Here is a 23,216-nt window from a genome sequence, read left to right on the forward strand (position 1 = left end):
TTGTGGGTGAGTAACAATTCCACTTGTTGGATATCCTAACTCTGGTTGGATTCCAATAAGAATTACACATCACTTTGCAAGCCAGAATAATGTAACTTGCAGGCCTGACGTGGCCAATAAACCAGGAGATTCCTGACACCACTGTGTTAGGGTATAACTAGGCCTTCAAAGAAAAGCCTTATGATATATGTAATGTAAGCCTGGTGGTTCTACCCGCTCATAGAGGGTTCTAGGAAGAACCCTCAAAAGATAATAGTAGTGATGGGAAACCGAGGCTCCCTGAAGGCTACGGCGCTTTCACCAAATTGCGCCCGAAAACGGTTCATCACTCGGAGCTTCATTATCTTTTCACAATGCACATTAGCTGGTCAGCAATAAATAGCAGCGTGTGATTATCAAAAATGATCAAAAATACATTTTTCTTCACTGTGGTAAGTCATTGGCTTTGTTAGTTAGCCTATAATCAGTTGGAATACCAGGTTTGCATCTTACTGTACATCATGCTTCCCTTTTTTGCCTTCAAGTTGACAATCTTTCAAAAACGGAAACTTTGGCATTTTGTAAGATGCTTCAGACAGAACCTTATACTATACTAAATAAAATAAATTGTTTGAAGAACAGTGCAGAAAGTGTGGTTTCGCATAAAATCATTTTCAAAATAATGTCTTCACAGGATTTGACCTCATACGCTCATGTCCCTGAATGTTCCATGGTTCCCTACTCTGCCTGCTAAGCTACCAGTCAGGTGAAAGTTTTTGTACAAAATCCTGACTATACTTGTAAGTACGGTGTGCAGTAGAGGTTGGCGTTTGGAATCGAAGAAAGCACTGGAACCACTGTGCAACACACGGTTTGAAAAAGCACGTGGTGAAACGAAGCTTCGGACGTCATTGATGACGTACTGCTGATAAAGTCATCGGAACACTGTTTTCGAAGTCGGCTGCTTAGTGATTCCGACGCATGCCTCGGAGCTCCGGTATCAAACGTAACATCACTAGATCAATCAAATGTATTTATAAAGCCCTTTTTACATCAGCAGATGTCACAGTGCTATACAGAAACCCAGCCTAAAACCCCAAACAGCAAGCAATGCAGATGTAGAAGCACGGTGGCTAGGAAAAACTCCATAGAAAGGCAGGAACCTAGGAAGAAACCTAGAGAGAACCAGGCTTTGAGGGGTGGCCAGTCCTCTTCTGGCTGTGCCGGGTTGAGATTATAACACTACATGGCCAAGATGTTCAAAGGTTCATAGATGACCAGCAGGGCAAATAATAATAACAATAATCACAGTGGTTGTAGAGGGTGCAACAGGTCAGCACCTCAGGAGTAAATGTCAGTTGGCTTTTCATAGCCGAGCATTCAGAGTTAGAAACAGTATGTACGGTAGAGAGAGAGAGTCGAAAACAGCAGGTCTGGGACAAGGTAGCACGTCCGGGGAACAGGTCAGGGTTCCATAGCCGCAGGCAGAACAGTTGAAACTGGAGCAGCAGCACGACCAGGTAGACTGGGGACAGAAAGGAGTCATCAGGCCAGGTAGACCTGAGGCATGGTCCCAGGGCTCAGGTCCTCTGGGAGGAGAGGGAGAGGGAGCGAGAGAATTAGAGGGAGCATACTTAAATTCACACAGGACACCGGATAAGACAGGAGAAATACTCCAGATATAACAGACTGACCCTAACCCCCCCCCCGACACATAAACTATTGCAGCATAAATACTGGAGGCTGAGACAGGAGGGGTCAGGAGACACTGTGGCCTCGTCCGACAATACCCACAGACAGGGCCAACCAGGCAGGATATAACCCCACCCACTTTGCCAAAGCACAGGCCCCACACCACTAGAGGGATATCTTCAAACCACGAACTCACTACCCTGAGACAAGGCTGAGTATAGCCCACGAAGATCTCCCCCACGGCACGAACCCGATGGGGGCGCCAAACCCGGACAGGAAGATCACGTCAGTGACTCAACCCACACAAGTGACGCACCCCTCCTAGGTACGGGATAGAAGGGCACCAGTAAGCCAGTGACTCAGCCCCCATAATAGGGTTAGAGGCAGAGAATCACGGTGGAGAGAGGGGAACCGGCCAGGCAGAGACAGCAAGGGCGGTTGGTCGCTCTAGTGCCTTTTCGTTCCCCTTCACATCCCTGGGCCAGAATACACTCAATCACAGGACCTACTGAAGAGATGAGTCTTCAATAAAGACTTAAAGGTCGAGACCGAGTCTGCGTCTCTCACATGGATAGGCAGACCATTCCATGAAACTGGAGCTCTATAGGAGAAAGCCCTGCCTCCAGCTGTTTGCTTAGAAATTCTAGGGACAATAAGGAGGCCTGCGTCTTGTGACCGTAGCGTATGTGTAGGTATGTACGGCAGACCAAATCGGAGAGATAGGTAGGAGCAGGCCCATGTAATGCTTTGTAGGTTAGCAGTAAAACCTTGAAATCAGCCCTGGCCTTAACAGGAAGCCAGTGTAGAGAGGCTAGCACTGGAGTAATATGATCAAATTTTGGGGTCCTAGTCAAGATTCTAGCAGCCGTGTTTGGCATTAACTGAAGTTTATTTAGCGCTTTATCCTGGTAGCCGGAAAGTTTTCGCATTGCTGTAGTCTAGGTTCAAAGTGACAAAAGAATGGATTAACTTTTCTGCCACATTTTTGGACAGAATCTTTATGATTTTTGCAACGTTACGAACATGTAAAAAAAGCTGTCCTTCAAATAGTCTTTATATGTTCGTCAAAAGAGAGATCAGGGTCCAGAGTAACGCCGAGATCCTTCATAGTTTTATTTGAGACGACCGTACAACCAAGATGAAAGGGTTCTCGGTAGAACCATTCATAGACGGTTCTAGGAAGAACCTTTAGATTATAAAATTATTATTGGTACAACCCTTTATAGAGGGTTCTAGGCAGAAGCCTTCATAAAGGTTTCTAGGTAGAACCATATACAGGGGGCTCTTTGAAGAAGCCTACATAGAGGGTTCTACCCAGCATCCCTGGTTCCCCTGTGGGGACAAACCGAAAAATCCTGTATGGTTCTACTTACCACATTTTTTCCAGTGTGTAGGATTGGCGTTCTTGAAACATTATTTTGTTGGAATTACATTTTATCTTGGAGAAATTAAGCTAATTGATTGCAGTAGTATGCAACTGCGGCTTGAAGTATTGCTTCTCCATACTATGTAATGTATTCCCTGTGAATCTGGTGATGTTTTTTCCCCTGTTCAGAGAAATTATTAATTGAAGTTGTGAAGCGTTATTTACCGCGTTATTTACCATAAAGTAGTGTGAAAGTACCGCCACGCTCTTTTATCCATTCTGCTGGACTCTTGTGTTTATTAAATCGATCACAACATTTCCTTTCCAACCTTGGGTAGAAAAAATATATATACAGAAGCCTGAAGCCCAAGGCAAATAAAACAACATTTAGTATATCGTTTGAACGATGTTTGAATTACTTAGTAACTCATTCGAACAACTTAGTATCTCATTTGAACGACTGAGTAGAACAAAAAAAAGCCATTAATTCACTGATTCCATCATATTCCATTGATATGATTATTCATTGATAGTTCTTTGATACCCTGGTGCAGGGATGTATTCACACCCCTTGACTTTTTCCACATTTTGTTGTGTTACAGCCTGAATTTAAAATGGATTAAATTGAGATTTTGTGTCACTGGCTTACACACAATACATCATAATGTCAAAGTGGAATTATGTTTATTTTTTACAAATTACATGTAATAAAAAATGATAAGCTGAAATGTCGAGTCAATAAGTATTCAACCCATTTGTTATTTCAAGCCTAAATAAGTTCAGGAGTAAAAATGTGCTTGACAAGTCACATAATAAGCTGCATTTGAAAAGACAGCTTGCAACCCATTTGTTATTTCAAGCCTAAATAAGTTCAGGAGTAAAAATGTGCCTAACAAGTCACATAATATGTTGCATTTGAAAAGACAGCTTGCAACACATTTGTTATTTCAAGCCTAAATAAGTCCAGGAGTACAAATGTGCTTAACAAGTCACATAATAAGTTGCATTTGAAAAGACAGCTTGCTTTTGATTGCATTTTGTCCTGCGTTTAGGCTATACAAAACTGTTAAAATCCTGGATCTGTAACGATTTTTGAGAAAAAGAACAAGAGCACAGTCAGCCTTGAAAGAGTCTGAAGTTGTGGAATATGCCAGTATAGTTCGGAGGTAATTCTTATAATTTTTTTAAACAACCTCCATGTGCAGTGTACATTCTTCTTCATAAGGTCATAAAGTCATATAAAGATGGAAAGACATATGTTTGTTCCAATTCAAAATCAAATCAAATTATATTGGATGCGTACACAGTTTAGCACATGGGTTCCCAAACTTTTTTGGCATACCACCCCATTTTGATATCTGAAAATTCTTGTGACCCCAACCATGTAAAAAAATTACGTAATTAACAGCCATTTACTTTTTTATTTGGGGATATGGCAGTCAATTGAAAAACATTCTAACAGTATTTCTGATTGTCTTCTCAACCATCACATACTTTTAGCGGGATCGATTTGACAACATCCAGTGAAATTGCAGAGCGCCAAATTCAAACTACAGAAATATCAATATTCAAGATAACCGAAAATATAAGTGTAATAGATCAAAATAAAGCTTAATTTCTTGTTAATCCAGCCGCAGTGTCAGATTTCAAAAAGGCTTTATGGCAAAAGCAGAACATGTGACTATCTGAGGACAGCGCCCCGCATACAAACACATGAAAATAATTTTCAACCAGGCAGGCGACACAAAAGGCAGAAATAACGATATAATTAATGCCTTACCTTTGAAGATCTTCTTCTGTTGGCACTCCAAAATGTCCCACAAACATCACAAATGGTCCTTTTGTTCAATAATGTCCTTTATATCCCCAAAATGTCCATTTATTTGGCGCGTTTGATTCAGAAATACACCGGTTCCAACTTGCCCAACATGACTACAAAGTATCTAATAAGTTACCTGTAAACTTGGTCCAAACATTTCAAACAACGTTCCTAATCCAACCTCAGGTATCCTAAAACATAAATAATCGCTACAATTTAAGTCGGGATAAACTGTTTCCAATACCAGATAAAAACAACGTGAAGCGCGTTCCAGTTCACGCGCACCAAACAGTGTCACTCCACATGGAAAATACTTTCTCCTATCCCTAAGAAGTTTTAATGTGGGGCTATGATAGTCAATTGCAAATTAGTCTGCCATAATGTATCTTATCTCACCACCACTAATGACATGGGCGTGCTTGATGCATGCCGCGTCGGAGCTTCTCAAAGTTGGGGCGTGGTCGACAGTGAGCACCTCATCTCTGCTGTCACATCCAACCTGGATCGATATTTGGTTTTAATGCAGACGAGAGCACTGAATCCAGCTTCACACAGATATGAGCTGGCGAAGGGTACCATGGGTTTCATAGTGCTTTCAAGAACTCTGAAAAATACGAGGTCAAATCATGATGTCAGTGATCTTCAGGTTGGAAAGTTGGAGCTCTAGAAAGAGGCTCTAGTTGGATGACCGTTGAAAACGATTTTTTTCAGATTTCCCAGTTGTCTTGAACTGGGAACTCCCAGTTGTTTTGAACGTGACATTAATGCTCACAGGGAGACGCCAGGCTATTCCCTTAGAGTCAGGAACCAAAACTCCTCCGTATTGACCTGTGAATGCACTCAGTCACATGACAGCTCGATCAGCTGTTCGATTTCACTTACTGGCATGTCAAGTGAGCCAGGATCACAGTCAAACAGATTGGGAAGTAGGTCCGAAAGTGCTCTTCCAAGCATTGGAGGTGAGCAGTCATCATTCATGTGGGACACTTACTGATGCTGATTTCTGTTAGAAACATGCACAGCCGACGGAAGGGGGCATGGTTCCCTTTTGAAAGACTCTCTCTCCAATAAGAATTCTTTCCTCTGAATCCACTGTGTCGGTCACTCGTCTGTAGAATGTTTTTGTATTTCCCCTGCATGCTTGCGTTCAGTTCGTTCAGTTTCCAAAATATGTCTGTTACATACTGTAGGCAAGGAGACACATTTTCTTTTCATTACACAGAAAGTCAACCAAGTCTGTTTTTTTTTTACATCCATTGTGAATAACAACAGTTCCTCTCTCAATGTGAAAAATCTTTCTAACACTCCCCCTCGATAACCACCAAGCCTCGATGTGAAATAGAACATTGTCTCTGATCCCATATCTCCACATAGTTTTGTGAATAGGTGTGCACTCAGTGGATGTGGTTTTGATGTAGTTTACAATCGAAGTTACCTGCTGTTACCTGCTGCAGTATACACTGCATATACCCTTGCCCTCAGAACACCCTCTGTTCATCGGGGCATAGACTCTACAAGGTGTCGAAAGTGTTCCACAGGGATGCTGGCCCATGTTGACTCTGTTGAGCGTGAAAAACCCAGCAATGTTGCAGTTCTTGACACAAACCGGTGCGCCTGGCACCTACTACCATACCCCGTTCAAAGGCACTTAAATATTTTGTCTTGCTCATTTACCCTCTGAATGGCACACATACACAATCCATGTCTCAATTGTCTCAAGGCTTAAAACCCCTTCTTTAACCTGTCTCATCACCTTCATCCACACTGAGTTAAGAAGTGACATCAATAAGGGATCATAGCTTTCACCTGGATTCACCTGGTCAGTCATGGAAAGAGTTCTTAATGTTTTGTATACTCAGTGTATCTCAGAGTTCTGTGCTCTGCTCTTTTGCCACCAATTGCTCTCGTTGTATCATACAACGAATCCATATGGCAGAGGGAGACACATTCATAACTAAAGTGCAGAGGCCTGCCCCCCATCCCGCCATAGATGGAGCCCCATCTGTGTAAAATTCCACTTTTCGATCCCATGGAATCTGTTTTTCGTCAATATAGCTTCACAGCACACTGAACAGCCCTTGTGCCGTTTCATGCACGGGAATAGTGAGACAGAACAATATGTTCTTGTAAATAGCTTCCCCCAACATGTATAGCGAACAAAAGTCAATGCATGCGTATCTCGCCCCTCACAGTTTTTGAGTCATTCAATCAGAATTTTGTCTTGATTGTTAGTAATAGCGTGAATTATTCATTCAACAGTGTTATCTGACAAAGGCATTGATGTAAGTTTTCTGTGCCTCTGCCTCCCAACACATTGTTTTCACCATATCAGTTGCAGCCGGTAATATCAAAGTCTGCAATAGTGTGTAGTTTCATAGCATAGCTGGTCTAGCCATTTACTGTGAGTTCAATGCTCAAGTGCGGCCTTTTCTTATGATCTAAGGGTGCTCTCTGGTTGAATTTTATCTTTGAATTTTTAATAATATCCATTTAGATTTTTAAGGTTAACGCCATTACTATGATTTTAAGATACAAAGACGATATTATAATGTACAGTACCAGTCAAAAGTTTGGACACACCTACTCATTCCAGGGTTTTTCCTTATTTTTAAAATTGTTCTACATTGTAGAATAATAGTGAAGACATCAAAAGTATGAAATAACACACATGGAATCATGTATTAACCAAAAAAGTGTTAAACAAATCAAAATATATTTTATATTTGAGATTCTTCAAAGTAGCCACCTGTTGCCTTGATGACAGCTTTGCACACTCTTCCCATTCTCAATTGGCTTCATGAGGTAGTCACCTGGAATGCATTTCAAATAACAGGTGTGCCTAATTTGTGGAATTTCTTTCCTTCTTAATGCGTTTGAGCCAATCAGTTGTGTTGTGACAAGGTAGGGGTGGTATACAGAAGATAGCCCTAGTTGGTAAAAGACCAAGTCCATATAATGGCATGAACTGCTCAAATAAGCAAAGAGAAACGATAGTCCATCATTACTTTAAGACATGATGGTCAGTCAATAATGAAAATTTCAATAACTTTGAAAGTTTCTTCAAGTGCATTCGCTAAAACCATCAAGCGCTATGATGAAACTGGCTCTCAGGAGGACCGCCCCAGGAAAGGAAGACGCATAGTTACCTCTTCTGCAGAGGATAAGTTTATTAGAGTTACCAGCCTCAGAAATTGCAGCCCAAATAAATGCTTCAACGAGTTCAAGTAACAGACATCTCAACATCAACTGTTCAGAAGAGACTGCGTGAATCAGGCCTTTATGGTCGAATTGCTGCAAATAAACCACTACTAAAGGACACCAATAATAAGAAGAGACTTGCTTGGGCCAATAAACACGAGCAATGAATATTAGACCAGTGGAAATCTGTCCTTTGGTCTGATGAGTCCAAATTTGAGATTTCTGGTTCCAACCACTGTGTATTTGTGAGATGCAGAGTAGGTGAACGGATTATCTCTGCATGTGTGGTTCCTAACGTGAAGCATGGAGGAGGAGGAGTGGTGGCATAGGGGTGCTTTGCTGGTGTCACTGTCTGTGATTTATTTAGAATTTAAGGCACACTTAACCAGTATGGCTACCACAGCATTCTGCAGCGATACACCCTCCCATCTGGTTTGCCCTTAGTGGGACGATCATTTGTTTTAGAACATGACAATGACCCAACACACCTCCAGGCTGACCAAGAAGGAGAGTGATGGAGTGCTGCATCAGATGACCTGGCCTCCACAATCACCCGACCTCAACCCAATTGAGATGGTTTGGAATGAGTTGGACCGCAAAGTGAAGGAAAACCAGCCAACAAGTGCTCAGCATATGTGGGAACTCCTTCAAGACTGTTGGAAAAGCATTCCAGGTGAAGCTGGTTGACAGAATGCCAAGAGTGTGCAAAGCTGCCATCAAGACAAAGGGTGGCTACTTTGAAGATTCTAAAATATAAAATATATTTCCATTTGTTTTACACTTTTTTGGTTACTACATGATTCCATATGTGTTATTTCATAGTTCTAATGTCTTCACTATTATTCTACAATCTAGAAAATCATGAAAATAAAGAAAAACCCTTGAATGAGTACAGTAGGTGTGTCCAAACTTTTGACTGGTACTGCATAGGTTTTTGGATATTTATTATATTTTTTCTTCAAGATTTTGGAAATTCTCCCGCCATCCCATTTTCCTATCAGGTGACTCCACATGGGGTCGCAACCCCTAGTTTGGGAACTGCTGGTTTAGCAGGTGGTATAGCGGGTGCAGCAAAATACTTATGTTACTAGCTCCTAACAATGCACTAAAATGTCAAACAATTAACATTTATGTTATTGGGGGGATTAACAACTGGGAAAATTTACACAATATCAACTAAGAATGATATGCACAGCAGTAGATATATTAAGCTATGAGTAAGCTATGTCAAGAATCCAGAATCAATTAGATTATTTTTCTCAGAGATCAAATTATATTTCAACAAAACATTGTTTCAGTAATGCTAATCTGTTACCAACTACAGAAACAATTTCAGAACAATCTGAGATTGTGTGTGTCGAAATCCTCTTGTGATTTTTGAGGTGGAACGACCCTGTTGTGAAAGGGGGGCTGAATTGATGGATTTAACGAGACTGATAACAAGATTTGGATCTCGGAGGCGTGCTTTGATGTGGGTGTCTCTTGTGTGTTTGTGTTCGAACGTGGGAAGCGTTTGTACTTTCACTCTGCCAAAACAGTACACAGTTACAGTCACTCACCCTTCCAGATAACTTTAAACAGTCTAACCAGATCTTGTGTCTAAAAGTAGCCTAAACAAGCTAGCAAGCTAGCCAACTTCTTTCGCCAGTTAGCTTCAGCCGGCCAGTGTGCGACCGTGGTTGGACTTTGGATAGCCTATCTGTGCGGCTAGTTAGGGGCCATGAATAAATTACACAATGTAAATGGGACAATATTTTCATGTTACGCACTGGTTAGTTTTCTAATTAAATGATTTCAATATTTGTATATGAATTTCTACAATTTATAGTTGGTTTGATCTTTTTAAGTCAATGAAATGTTGAACTATTGACATTTAAAAATATTGTCCCATGTACGTTGGGTAATTTACTGATAGTGCCTAACTAGCCCCATAGGGATATCCAATGTGAAACCAAATTGACCATTACTATCGGGTAGCGTGCATCTGCGCTAATGATTACTTGGGTGCTGCCAGCTGTGGGCTGTGGGCAGGATTTAAATACATCCAATCCAAGGAAAACTGTTACGGTACCCCTTTACCGTAATTGATTTTCCTAATTATCTCGCAAATCTACGTTTTGGGTGAGTTTATGACCAAAATTATTCTATTTACACTTTGTAGTCAATTTTGACAATAGAATAAAAGTTTCTGACTCATATCGATGCCACATAGACAGTTGCTTTTTTCGTTCAGTCGCCCTTTAAATGCAATGTGAATTCACTGTCACTGGTGATTTGAAATACAACAAAAATTGTATAGACTGTAAAAACCATGGTTGTGTTACAGAATGAAGACTTACAACCAAAGAAGGGGAAGTCTACATTCTACAATCTGCAGTCTGCAGGTCCACCCCAGGGGGGTAAGGTCTTCACCCAGGGGGCTGTAGGGAGCTGGAGATCCCCAGTGGAGACAGCCTACTCCAGCCAGGAGCCAGGGAGGGCCAGGGGGAGTGCCATGGGGCTGGCTGCCCAGCTTGAGCGCTACATGGCTGGAGCAGCACACACCCAGAGCCGACCAGTACCAGGGGCAGTGGTGGGACCCAAGGGGAAACTTTACTATGTCAGCTATGTACGCCCTGGTGGTCAGGTAGTACCTCAGACACAACTTGGTGGCAGTGGCTCCAAACCTCCAAGGCCCAACATAGACAGGCTTCTTTTCAAGGCTGCGTCCAACCATCAGGTGCCCAAGGAGCAGCTCAGTACGATGGATGGTAAGGTCCTCTTTTTACCACAATGATTTGTGTTTGCGCTGTTCTGTGTGCTTCTGTGAACTTCAGATTAATTTGTAGAGGATCCACGCAAACATTTTCAAAGTTCTTCTAATGCTATTTTATTCATTTAGAGGCAACCGTGCTTCTGTGAACTTCAAAATCCGATGTCAATGTACAGTAGCCTACATAAACCAAACCTCACTCCGGATGTACGTTCACATACAGCTTGTGTAAGAAAGGTTAAGAGGAGTTACTTTCAGCTATTCAATGTTATTTACTATAGGTAGTCTACACAAATGAGTATGGAAGCTGATTAATGTCTAAACATGTTGACATGATAGCTCTGCTGAAACGTACACTGCTTTCTTCCAAAGCTAAGTAAGGTATATCGAGGTAAGCGTCTGGGTGGTAGACTTCTAATCACTGAAGTGCATTACCCCTCATATACCATTAGGAGTCCCTGTTCAAGCAGGAATCATTGCACTATCTAAAGGTTTTATTTCAATATACCTCTTTATTTAGGTTGATGGCATGACATAGAAAAATTGACATTGATTCAAACATGCCATTTTACTATCAACATGGAAACATTGTCAAATAAAATATGTCTAATCAAGTATAACATTCGACGTAATTTAAACCACCCAGTATACCTTATATTGAAAATAGGCTAAAAAATATTTTTGTACGTTTTTATGGGAAGTCTTCAACGTCATTTCAATGTATACATAGTTCTGATGATTATGATAAAATTAGATTGACATAACAATCTGTTACTCGGGTTAAGTCATTGTATTTAAATAGAAGTTTAACCCAAATTTTTATGTTTACAACACTGGTTAAAATAAGATTAAAACAGTACAGGCTGATTACTTTTTTCAAATTCATTGTATTTTCCACATTGATTCCATGTCACAGTTAGTTGACAAATTACGTTGAAATAACGTTGATTCAACCAGTGTGTGTCCAATGGGAAGCTACTGGAAAGTTATAGTGGATTTCAAATTGTGTTCTTCCTTTCTACCCTCTCCCACAGAGCGGTTCATCCTGAACGTGGTCAACAAGCTGGGGAGGCAGAGAGTGAACATGGACAGTCTGATGGGTAAAGACCTGGACCAGCTGGCAGACATCATCTCTGGTGCCCTGCAAGTGGTGGATGAGGAGGGGCCCGAGGCCAGAGCCAAGCCCAGGCTCGTGGGACACATACGGGACAGGCAGATGAAGAGAGAGCCACTGCATTCCATGGACCAGGATGAGGAGGACCAAGAGGACATGTTGGCGCAAGATGCTATGCTTCAAGGTATGAATGAAATCATTCATTAATGAATACTTTCCTGTCCCATAGGGAAATTTGCTTGGCAACATTCCTGGGTTACATAATTTATAAGAAATACATCTCAAGTCATACCACACTTCACTTATATACAATATACACTCCCGTTCAAAAGTTTGGGGTCACTTAGAAAAGTCCTTGTTTTTCAAAGAAAAGCACATTTTTTTGTCCATTATAATAACATCAAATTGATCAGAAATACAGTGTAGACATTGTTAATGTTGTAAATGACTATTTTAGCTGGAAACGGCACATTTTTTATGGAATATCTACATTGGCGTACAGAGGCCCATTATCAGCAACCATCACTCCTGTGTTCCAATAGCACGTTGTGTTAGCTAATCCAAGTTTATCATTTTAAAAAGCTAATTGATCATTAGAAAACCATTTTGTAATTAAGTTAGCAAAGCTGAAAACTGTTGTGCTGATTAAAACTTCTTATGGGCAGGTGGGACGGTAGCGTCCCAACATCCAGTGAAATTGCAGAGGGCGAAATTCAAACTACAGTATTATAAATATTTAACTTTCATAAAATCACAAGTGTAATACATCAAAATAAAGCTTAACTTCTTGTTAATCCAACCGCTGCGTCAGATTTCAAAAAGGCTTTACGGTGAAAGCACACCATGCGATTATCTGAGGACATATTTCAACCAGGCTGGTGCGACATGAAAGTCAGAAATAGCGATATAAAAAATGCCTTACCTTTGATCTTCTTCTGTTGGCACTCCAAAAGGTCCCACTTACATCGCAAATGGTCCTTTTGTTTGATAATGTCCTTCTTTATATCCATAAAACTCAGTTTAGCTGACGTGCTTCAGTCAATAATCCACCCAGTTTCCCTTCATCAAAATGCATACAAAATTAATCCCAAACGTTACTAATAAACTTTTCCAAACAAGTCAAACAACGTTTATAATCAAACCTTAGATACCCTAATACATAAATAAACTATAAAATTTAAGACGGAGAATCGTTATTGTCTTTACTGGAGAAAAATACCAAAGAACGCTTTCTCTTCCACACGCTTGGAAACACCTAGAAAAACTACAATTTCTGGCAAATTTTTTTCAAAAACCAGCCTGAAACTCTTTCTAAAGACTGACATCTAGTGGAAGCCCTAGGAACTGCAATCTGGGAGGACTTGGCCTTATAATAAAAGTGATAGCCATTGAAAATAGTGGTAGGCTGAATTATTATTATTATTATTTTTTTTAATTTTTTTTTGGATGGTTTGTCCTCTGGGTTTCGCCTGCCATATCAGTTCTGTTATACTCACAGACATAATTTTAACAGTTTTAGAAACTGGAGTGTTTTCTATCCAAACCTATTATATGCATATCCTAGCTTCTGGGCCTGAGTAACAGGCAGTTTACTTTGGGCACGCTTTTCATCCGGACGTCAAAATACTGCCCCCTACCCAAGAAAGGTTAAGGAAGCAATAAAACTGGCCTTCTTTAGACTAGTTGAGTATCTGGAGCATCAGCATTTGTGGGTTCAATGACAGGCTCAAAATGGCCAGAAACAAAGAACTTTGTTCTGAAACTCGTCAGTCTATTCTTGTTCTGAGAAATGAAGGCTATTCCAAAAGCAATATCTCAGACGTTGAGACTGGTTTTTACTGAAGCTGCCAGTTGAGGACTTGAGGCATCTGTTTCTCAAACTAGACACTCTAATGTACTTGTCCTCTTGCTCAGTTGTGCACCGGGGCCTCCCACTCCTCTTTCTATTCTGGTTAGAGCCAGTTTGCGCTGTTCTATGAAGGAAGTAGTACACAGCGTTGTACGAGATCTTCAGTTTCTTAGCAATTTCTCGCATGGAATAGTCTTCATTTAAACCTGTACAGAATAAAATTATTCCAAAACATGCATCCTCTTTGCAATAAGGCACTAAAATAAAACTGCAAAAAATGTGGCAAAGAAATTTACTTTATGTCCTGAAATCAAATCTAACACAACACAGTACCACTGAGTAACACTTTTCATATTTTCATGTTATGGGTATGTTTGTCATCAGAAAGGACTAGGGAGTTTTTGGGGGACTTGAAAATGGCTGTCCAGCAATGATCAACAACCAACTTGATAGAGTATGAAGAATTCCAAAAAAAAAGATGTCTAAATATTGTACAATCCAGGTGTGCAAAGCACTTAGACTTACCCAGAAAGTCTCACAGCTGTATTCGCTGCCAAAGTTGATTCTAACATGTATTGACTCAGGGGTGTGAATACTTATGTAAATGAGATATTTCTGTATAATTTTTTTTCTCTCACTTTGTCATTATGGGGTATTGTGCGTAGATGGATGAAAAAATCTATGTAATACATTTTGAATTTAGGCTGTAACACAACAAATTATGGAATAAGTCAAGGCGTATGAATACTTTCTGAAGGCACTGTATGAGAAAAGAGACTAGAACGAGGAGCAGAAGCAGGTTGGTAGCTCCACTCCCCTCTCTCTGCAAGCTTCAGTCAAGTCTATGGGCCAAATGTCCCCTCCCCTTCCGCAATTCAAAGATGCACCCACCTGATAAATTGCCATTTGTCCAAATGACCAGTGGTGAAAAACCAACGCACCAGAACAATTGTTGCTCGTATATGTCGCATCACACAGTCTGTTGACAGACGTTACGATACAATTTATGTTAAGTAGTCTGTATGCAAGAGAATATAGTCAGACAGACACAAAGGTAGACCTGCATTTATCACCAAGGTGAAAGTAAAGCAAAACCTGTGTGGAAATGTTTTGGGTTGTTTGGTTATTAGCTGTAAAGTCTTTAGCCAATAGTACTTTTCTCTTGTCAATGTTTTACCCTCTCACATTCTGATTGTTTACAGGGAAGCAAATGGTGGATGCAGACTCTGAGCCAAATGACAAGGTAGGCCATTATTCTCTTAAACAGATACACTGGTTTCAAAATAGCGAATTAAATGTCCAAGCAAACACTTACTTCAAGGAAGTATACTACTGTTGCTAAAAATATTAAAGAGGGGTTATTTTAAAGTTATACAAGCAGATATTCAATATGAAACAGACAAGAAAGAAAACTAGTTTTACACTTGCAAAGCTCTTAGAAAAACCTTTTTGAACATTTGCAGACTGATATTTTCACAAGAATCTCTTTGAAAACCATGGTGAATAGATTGATATTCCTTGAGTTGAGAGTGGTAATTTACCTTCAAATGTCTTTCATTAGAGGTCTAGTTGTATATAGTCCTTTCATCAATAATTGCCAATTTGTGGAGAATTTGCAGAAACATCAAGTTGCTCTATGATGTAAAAAAAAAGTTCAACTTTCATTGAATTACTTCTAAAAACAAAGACTTAATGGAAACATATCCCTTTTTAATACTTAATGTTGTAAAAGGTTTTCTCTTCTTATAAAGCAAAACCTTTGCAGTAAAATAGATAACAGTTCCTGTGTTTCTATCATAGAAATAGAATCACTAGAACAGGATTTCCCATTCCAATCAATGGGTCTGTAATTGGTGGACCTGCATTATCCTACCACAGGACCCAATCTTAGTTAGTAAGCTCTTGGAGTACCTCAACAAGGACCCCTTCAGTGATGCCCCTGATGCCCAGCTGGAGGTTGGTGATGCTGGTGGTGCTGCAGGCAACCCCTCCATTGAGGGCCAGAGAACAGTGGGTCTGGAGAACGTAAGGAGCAGGACCACACAGGGCCAGGTGCCTGTACCACACCCCTGGGAGGAGAGGAGCATGACCATAGGAGGAGAGGATGGCGCTCCAGACCAGCCAGATGATGGAACCTCAGACCAACCGGTGGATGTCCAGGGTTCTGACTCCCTGGTAGACTCTGAGGTAGAGAGGTGGATGTACGGTACCGAAGCTCCTTCTCCTCCGGCAGCTGAGATGGACCTCCTGGCAGAAGAACCACAGGAGAAAAATCTCCTAGCAGAACCACAGAAGAAGGACATGCGACTCCAGGAGGAGGTGGTACATATGGGAGTCAAAGCTTACTCAAAGTCACCGCAAGGGAAAGACCACCACAGCGACACTGGCTACATCATTACAGACACAGAGTGAGTATGGTGAAGATTATACTTGCTGCTATTTACCAAATATACTGTATGTATTTATACTCTCACTTCACAATGACCAGTTATCTCCAACACTGTCTTTCCTGTTTTTCTCTATTTACCTTATATTATTTTTGATTGTGGGAATAGTGTGGACAGTACAGACTATACATCTTTCAAAACAACCCTGATATATACAGATGTTCTCTTTTTGTAGGGAACTATAGCTGGAAATCCTTGGTGGTGCACTTGAGCACAATAGTTGTGATGATAAGTCCCTAGGTGTGGGTATTACCACGCTGTATTACAGCGTTAATGATGATATGGTGTCAGCAAGGTCACAGGAGTCAGTCAAACTCACTCTGCTCTCGGCTCAGCCTCACACCACAAGATAAGTTTCTATCGACTGTGTTTTCGCCCGTGGCGCTTTCTCAAATCCCTTTAATGGCCGTTATCAGGCAGAGTGTCAGAGCACTGTCCTTCACCTGTTCAACAGCACGCCGCTCACTGTCTTGGGGGGGCGCTCGCCACCGGCCATCCGGGCTTGATGGGCCATATCTTAGACACCCCACCACACACACACACCCCGCCACACATACCCCGCCACACACACACCGCACCAGGGGAGACGAAAGGAACAGGTCACCTTCCACCCAGACTTTTCTCTCTCTTCTTCCTCCTCCTTCTCTTCCTCCTCCCCCTCTTCCTGCATCCCCAGCCTGGTGTTGCTGTAGCTAGCAGGGGCCTGCCTGCCGTGGTTTCCAGAGTTTGCTGCAGACATGATGATTGCACAGTTGTTATCCCTACCCCCTTCCCCACCCGCAGTGGGGCCAGGCTAACCTGCTTATCTGACAGCTCCTGACATTGGGGGAGAGAGAACGAGAGAGAGACCCAAGGGAAAAGTGCTAGCATCTACAAACAAGTTACTCCTTGAGCTCTCCAGTTGTTATAATTACCATGGAGGTAGCCAAACGTGTCTTGAATCACTTGGTTGAATCTTTAACATTCAAAAGCTCTCGAAGGAGGAAAAAAAGAGAACCTCACTTTCTTAAAGGTAGAGTAGCCAAGCGTCTCATATACGGTGCATTCGGAAAGTATTCAGAACCCTTGACTTTTTCCACATTTTGTTAGATTACAGCCTTATTGTAAAATGGATTAAAGTAATTTTTTCCCTCGTCAATCTACACGCATTACCCCATAATGACAAAACAGAAAAACCTTATTTATGTAAGTATTCAGACCCTTTGCTATGAGACTAGAAATTGAGCTCCGGTGCATCCTGTTTCCATTGATCATCCTTGAGATGTTTCTACAACTTGATTGGAGTCCACCTGTGGTAAATTCAATTGATTGGACATGATTTGGAAAGGCACACACCTGTCTAAATGAGGTCCCATAAACCAAGCCATGAGGTTGAAGGAATTAGAGCTTTGAGACAGGATTGTGTCGAGGCACAGATCTGGGGAAGGGTACCAAAACATTTCTGCAGCATTGAAGGTCCTCAAGAACACAGTGGCCTCTATCATTCTTAAATGGAAGAAGTTTGGAACCACCAAGACTCTTCCTAGAGCTGGCCGCCTGGCCAAACTGAGCAATCAGGGGAGAAGGGCATTGGTCAGGGAGGTGACCAAGAACCCGAAGGTCATTCTGACAGAGCTCCAGTGTTCAATCAGGCCTTTATGGTAGAGTGGCCATATGGAAGCCACTCCTCAGTAAAAGACACATGACAGCCCGCTTGGAGTTTGCCAAAAGGCCCCTAAAGATAATCAGACCATGAGAAACAAGATTCTCTGGTCTGATGAAACTCTTTGACCTGAATGCCAAGTGTCATGTTTGGAGGAAACCTGGCACCATCCCTACGGTGAAGCATGGTGGTGGCAGCATCATGCTGTGGGGATGTTTTTCAGCGGCAGGGACTGGGAGACTAGTCAGGAACGAGGGAAAGATGAACGGAGCAATGTACAGAGGGATCCTTGATGAAAACCTGCTCCAGAGCGCTCAGGACCTCAGACTGGGGCGAAGGTTCATCTTTCAACAGGACAACGACTCGAAGCACACAGAGTTGGAGTGGCTTCGGGACAAGTTTCTGAATGTCCTTGATTGGCCCTGCCAGAGCCCGGACTTGAACCCGATCGAACATCTCTGGAGAGACCTGAAAATAGATGTGCAGCCACGCTCCCCATCCAACCTGACAGAGCTTGAGAGGATCTGCAGAAAAGAATAGGAGAAACTCCCCAAATACAGGTGTGCCAATCTTGTAGCGTCATACCCAAGAAGTCTCAAGGCTGTAATCACTGCCAAATGTGCTTCAACAAAGTACAGAGTAAAGAGTCTGAATACTTGTGTGTAGATTTATGAGGGGGAACAAAACGATTTAATACATTTTTGAATAAGGCTGCAACGTAACAAAATGTGGAAAAAGTCAAGGGGTCTGAATACTTTCTGAATGCACTGTAGATGTAATCCGATATTAGAGGATGTTACAATTATGTGCAAACAGGCCAGTATACTACACTCTTAGAAAGATGCTGTCTTGAACTTAAAAGGGTTCTTTATCTGTCTCCATAGGAGAATCCTTTGAAGAACCCTTATTGGTTCCAGGTAGAACCCTTTTTGTTCCAGTTAGAACTCTTTTGAGTTCCACCTAGAACCATTTCCACAGAGGGTTCTACATGGAACCCAAAATGGTTTTACCTGGAACCAAAAAGGGTTCTCCTATGGGGAGAACCCTTTTGGGACCCTTTTTTCTAAGAGTGTACCCTGAGGATGCACACCAGTTTACATTTACAATTTTGGATATTGTTATTGGTTGGCAGTTGTGGGAAAAGTACTACATGTTCATGAGTAAAAGTAAAGATACCTTAATAGAAAATGACTCAAGTAAAAGTAAAAGTCACCCAGTAAAAGTCTAAAAGTATTTGGTTTTAAATATACTTAAGTATCAAAAGTAAATGGAATTGCTAAAATATACTCAAGTAGTAAAAGTAAAAGTAAAAATAATTTCAAATTCCTTATATTAAGCAAACCAGACGAAACAATGTTTTATTTGATTTGTTATAGATGGATAGGCCGGAGCACACTTCAACACTCAGACATAATTTACAAACAAAGCATTTGTGTTTAGTGAGTCCACCAGATCAGTGGCAGTAGGGATGACCAGGGATGTTAGCTTGATAAGTGTATGAATTGGACCATTTTCCTGTCAAAATGTAACGAGTACTTTTGGGTGTCAGGGAAAATGTATGGAGTAAAAAGTACATTATTTCCTTTGGGAATGTAGTGAAGTAAAAGTAAAAGTTGACAAAAATATATATAGTAAAGTACAGATGCCACAAAAATACTTAAGTAGTACTTTAAAATATTTTTACTTAGGTACTTTACACCACTGTTGGTTGGTCTCTTTTACCCCAATATTGGCTTAGTCTTCCAAGATTCCTTTAAATCCTTTAAAGGCAAAACATATGACAAAAAAACTGTATGTACAGTACATTATATATTGTGCAGCCTGCATACAGTACCTACATACCTTCATACAATATGTCATCTTTCACCCCAACGATCTTCATTTAGCCCTGTCATTTCCTGCATACAGAGCATCCTCATGCAGATATTCCTTTGTTTGCTCTGTCTACGTCCCAAATGGCATTCTATTTCCTGTACAGTATAGTTATTTTGACCAGGGCCCATAGGGAGAATCCATGGGCCCTGGTCAAGAGTAGTGCACTATGTAGGGAATAGGGTGCCATGTGGGACGTAGACTCTGTTTCTTTGGGCGATTTTCTCTGAGTGAGAGAGCAGCCACTGGACTGAGCTCAGATGTAGTATGGCTTTATCATAGAGCCATTACACTTTCACACATCCATTCCATTTTCACATTATTATTCATCTAAGTCTGTGTGTGTGTGTGCGTGTCTGTATATGTGTGTGTGTGTGAGAGTGTGAGTGACGCACGTCCATATGATACAGCCATTACACCTCACGCCGGTTCCATTTGCACCTTATTGTTTGTCTCATTGCTGGAAAATGCAGGTGATTTGCCAAGCCTGAAGAGGCACCTGATCCCTATTCCCCTGGTGCAAGGCTGTGTGTGTGTGTGGTGTGTGTGTGTGTGTGTGTGTGTGCATGCGTGCACATCTATACTGTGTGTGTGTGTGCAAGCTCGTGTGTCTGGTGTGTCTAATAATTGTTATTTTATGTACATGTCGATGAGTGGTAGAAACCCAGCCATGCTAATTCACAGGGCTGGTTGTTGCTGGTTCTGTGACTGGTTGGTTGTATACTGAAATGAAGGAGTATTATCTTTGACAACCTGCTCTCTCTTTCTGTCCTCTCAGCTCCCTCACCTCTGATCAGGGCTTGGACCTGATGGAACGTCTGGGTCGGAGGGTCAACCTCCACTTGAGCGACCTTCACCACCTCTCGTATGTATTACAGGACACACACACGCACATGCACTAACACACACATAAGGCTGTGACGTTCTTGGTTTTTGAGGATACGGTAATTGGCCAGGCCAATATACACGGTCACCGACATAGCCAGGTTGGAGAGGATTGGCACGTTGTCCATTTTACACAATATTAGAGCATTATAGGCCTCATAGCCAGAACAATCTTGTCGACTGCTGTTGAATAATAATGAATAGTCAGACACATCCAACCTTTATTTTTAAGGAAACAGATTTATTTATCTCCTAGCAAGCAATGAAACGTGCATTGTATAAAAAGTCCCCTCATCAAATGTTTTTTTTTTTTACTGAAGTCCCATAGCCTATAGCGCTCTGCATAGCCTATAGCGCCCCGTGCATCTAGCATATTAGCTGCTTGAGCATCAAAGGAAAGTTGTAAATAGGAGCTGATGTAGAAAGTTTAATAGATTTTAGACTGTTGTAATTATAATTTATTTTTATAATCATTTCCCGCTATTAGGTTTATCTAAATTAAACTAAAGTTATGAAACCCATATCTGCCAGTTACACGGTTCTTCAATTACCGTCACAGCCCTACGCACACACACAGCTTGTGTTTTTGTTGTTGTTGATGAGTGGGACTGGAAGGTATTGTCGGCTTAACAGTCTAAACCAGGGATGTCAAACTCCTCCCTTGTACTTGATTGATCAATAAAGGCCATTGATTGGATATGAACTCCCCTCATCTGGTTGTCTAGGTCTTAAACTAGCAATCTGCAGTTTAAACAATAACAAAGCGGCCACTCCACCACTTTGATGAACAGCTCAGTGATGGGCCTGGAGAAATGTAACCACTCTCAAATTCATAGAGGGAGCTATGGGTCAAAGGACTGACCCAGCCATGAGATCTAAACGATAGTTTGAACCATGTTTTGAAGCTGTTTGTTTACGGTGACATTGTTTACATCCATTGGAGTAAAACAAGCTTATATTTTGGTTTCTGATGGTGTAAGACGGATTCACTGAGCTCATTTATAAGCAACTGTAGATTGCTGCATATTGAAAGGAAGTCCCAAAGACCAGCAGACACACGGCCCTCCAGGAATTAAGTTTCAAACCCCTGGTCTAAACTAAAAGACCATTTATAATTCAGAAGAGGAAGACGTTGTTTTGTGATGTTAAAAAAAAAACTCCAATGTGAGCTTAGGGAACAGAATAAAGGTTGTCCAGCACTCCAGAAACACTAAGTACTGTGTGTGTGGAGCTGCCCCTGCAGTGCAGTAGCAGAGTGTGTAGGCGTTTGTTGTTATTCTGACCTTTGTGTGTTTGACTTCCTCTGGGGAGAGAAATCAGCTCTAATTACCTCCACATATAGGATTGCGTCCTCAATGGCACCCTATTCCCTACATAGGATCCATAGGGCTCTGGTCAAAAGTATAGCACTATATAGGGATTAGAGTGCCATTTGGGACACATCCTATTCTGATGTCTCTATTGGATTCACACCGCTGCATTGTTGTTGTCGATGACTCTAAACACATTTAAAAACAGTCATGTTTCCTAACAATATGCTCTTTGTTGTGAAAAGACTTGAGAAACATACACGCACGTACACGCACACACACACACACACATACACACAGAGAATCCCGCTGCAGAGAGATAGCAGTGTTCATGTATTAATGACATGGTGAACTATCCTTGAACCCAGCTAGTTTCTCATGGTAGTTCTATGGATATACTGCTGGAACCAGACCATGCAGGAGGCAGACGAGACGTGTAAAAACCAAGTCTGACAAGCCTTTCAAGCCCCTACACCAGGGGAGGGGATGTCTGGGTGCTTCTCGTACAACACTATTATATGCTTAGATGCCGGAGGTGCAAACAGTAGGCTTTGTTTCTATGGATGCCTACTGCTATTCAGGTGCTTAGTTACATTATGTTGGAGGTAAAGATGGCATATTATCATTGTGGTCCTATGTGGCTCAGTTGGTAGAGCATGGTGCTTGCATTGCCAATAATCATGGGTTTGATTCCTGCTCGGGCCACCCATTTGAAAGATTCGCGCTGCTTAATGGCATTCAGTATGTTATTATTGTGTAATACCCTTGATTTTAGTGATAGGACAAACTAGGCAAACCCACCAAATGAGATTTTAACCAACGAAACAGTTTCAACTACATGTCATTCGAAATTGCTCAACTAACTTGTCAATTACTCATGAGGGATGAGCGCTATGAGTCATGCATCTCGGTCCAGACCAGCTCTATTATGCCACACCGAGCTGATAGCTTAGCTCCTACGTCTTCTGTTCCAGGAGACCGATGTACATAGATACAGATGCCTGCTAATGTATCTTTTGTCTGCGCTGTTTTTCCCTGCTTTTGGACTAAATGCGCTGTGCTAGAAGCGTATTTATGGCGTAACGATGGCCTTCTGTTGGCGGATGGCGCGAGCCGAAGCTCATTGTGTTTCTCTCCAGTATGCTCTGCAGGTGAGACTACGAAAGCACCCATCTCAATGTGAACAAACTGTCTGCTAGTAAGGGGTCAGAACACACTGACACTCTGTCCGTATCCCAAATGGCACCATATACCCTACATAGTGCATAGGACTCTAGTCAAAAGCAGTGCA

At 41.5% G+C, this 23,216-nt stretch overlaps 1 protein-coding gene across 4 annotated transcripts in view; it reads left to right on the top strand.

Annotated features, from left to right (window-relative positions):
• ptprn2 (protein tyrosine phosphatase receptor type N2) overlaps positions 1–23,216 on the top strand; it is a 278,523-nt gene that overhangs the window by 71,761 nt on the left and 183,546 nt on the right. For all 4 annotated transcript variants that reach the window (XR_006762692.1, XM_014180660.2, XM_014180659.2 and 1 more), the window contains exons 5-9: positions 10,381–10,804; positions 11,841–12,104; positions 14,972–15,012; positions 15,648–16,177; positions 20,509–20,595. Coding sequence is in view for 3 of the 4 variants with exons in the window: in XM_014180660.2 (XP_014036135.1) it covers positions 10,381–10,804; positions 11,841–12,104; positions 14,972–15,012; positions 15,648–16,177; positions 20,509–20,595 (1,346 nt within the window). In the remaining variant the exon portion in view is untranslated. The remainder of the gene's footprint in view (positions 1–10,380; positions 10,805–11,840; positions 12,105–14,971; positions 15,013–15,647; positions 16,178–20,508; positions 20,596–23,216) is intronic.

Source organism: Salmo salar, chromosome ssa29, assembly GCF_905237065.1.
Source record: "Salmo salar chromosome ssa29, Ssal_v3.1, whole genome shotgun sequence".
NCBI lineage: Eukaryota > Metazoa > Chordata > Actinopteri > Salmoniformes > Salmonidae > Salmo > Salmo salar.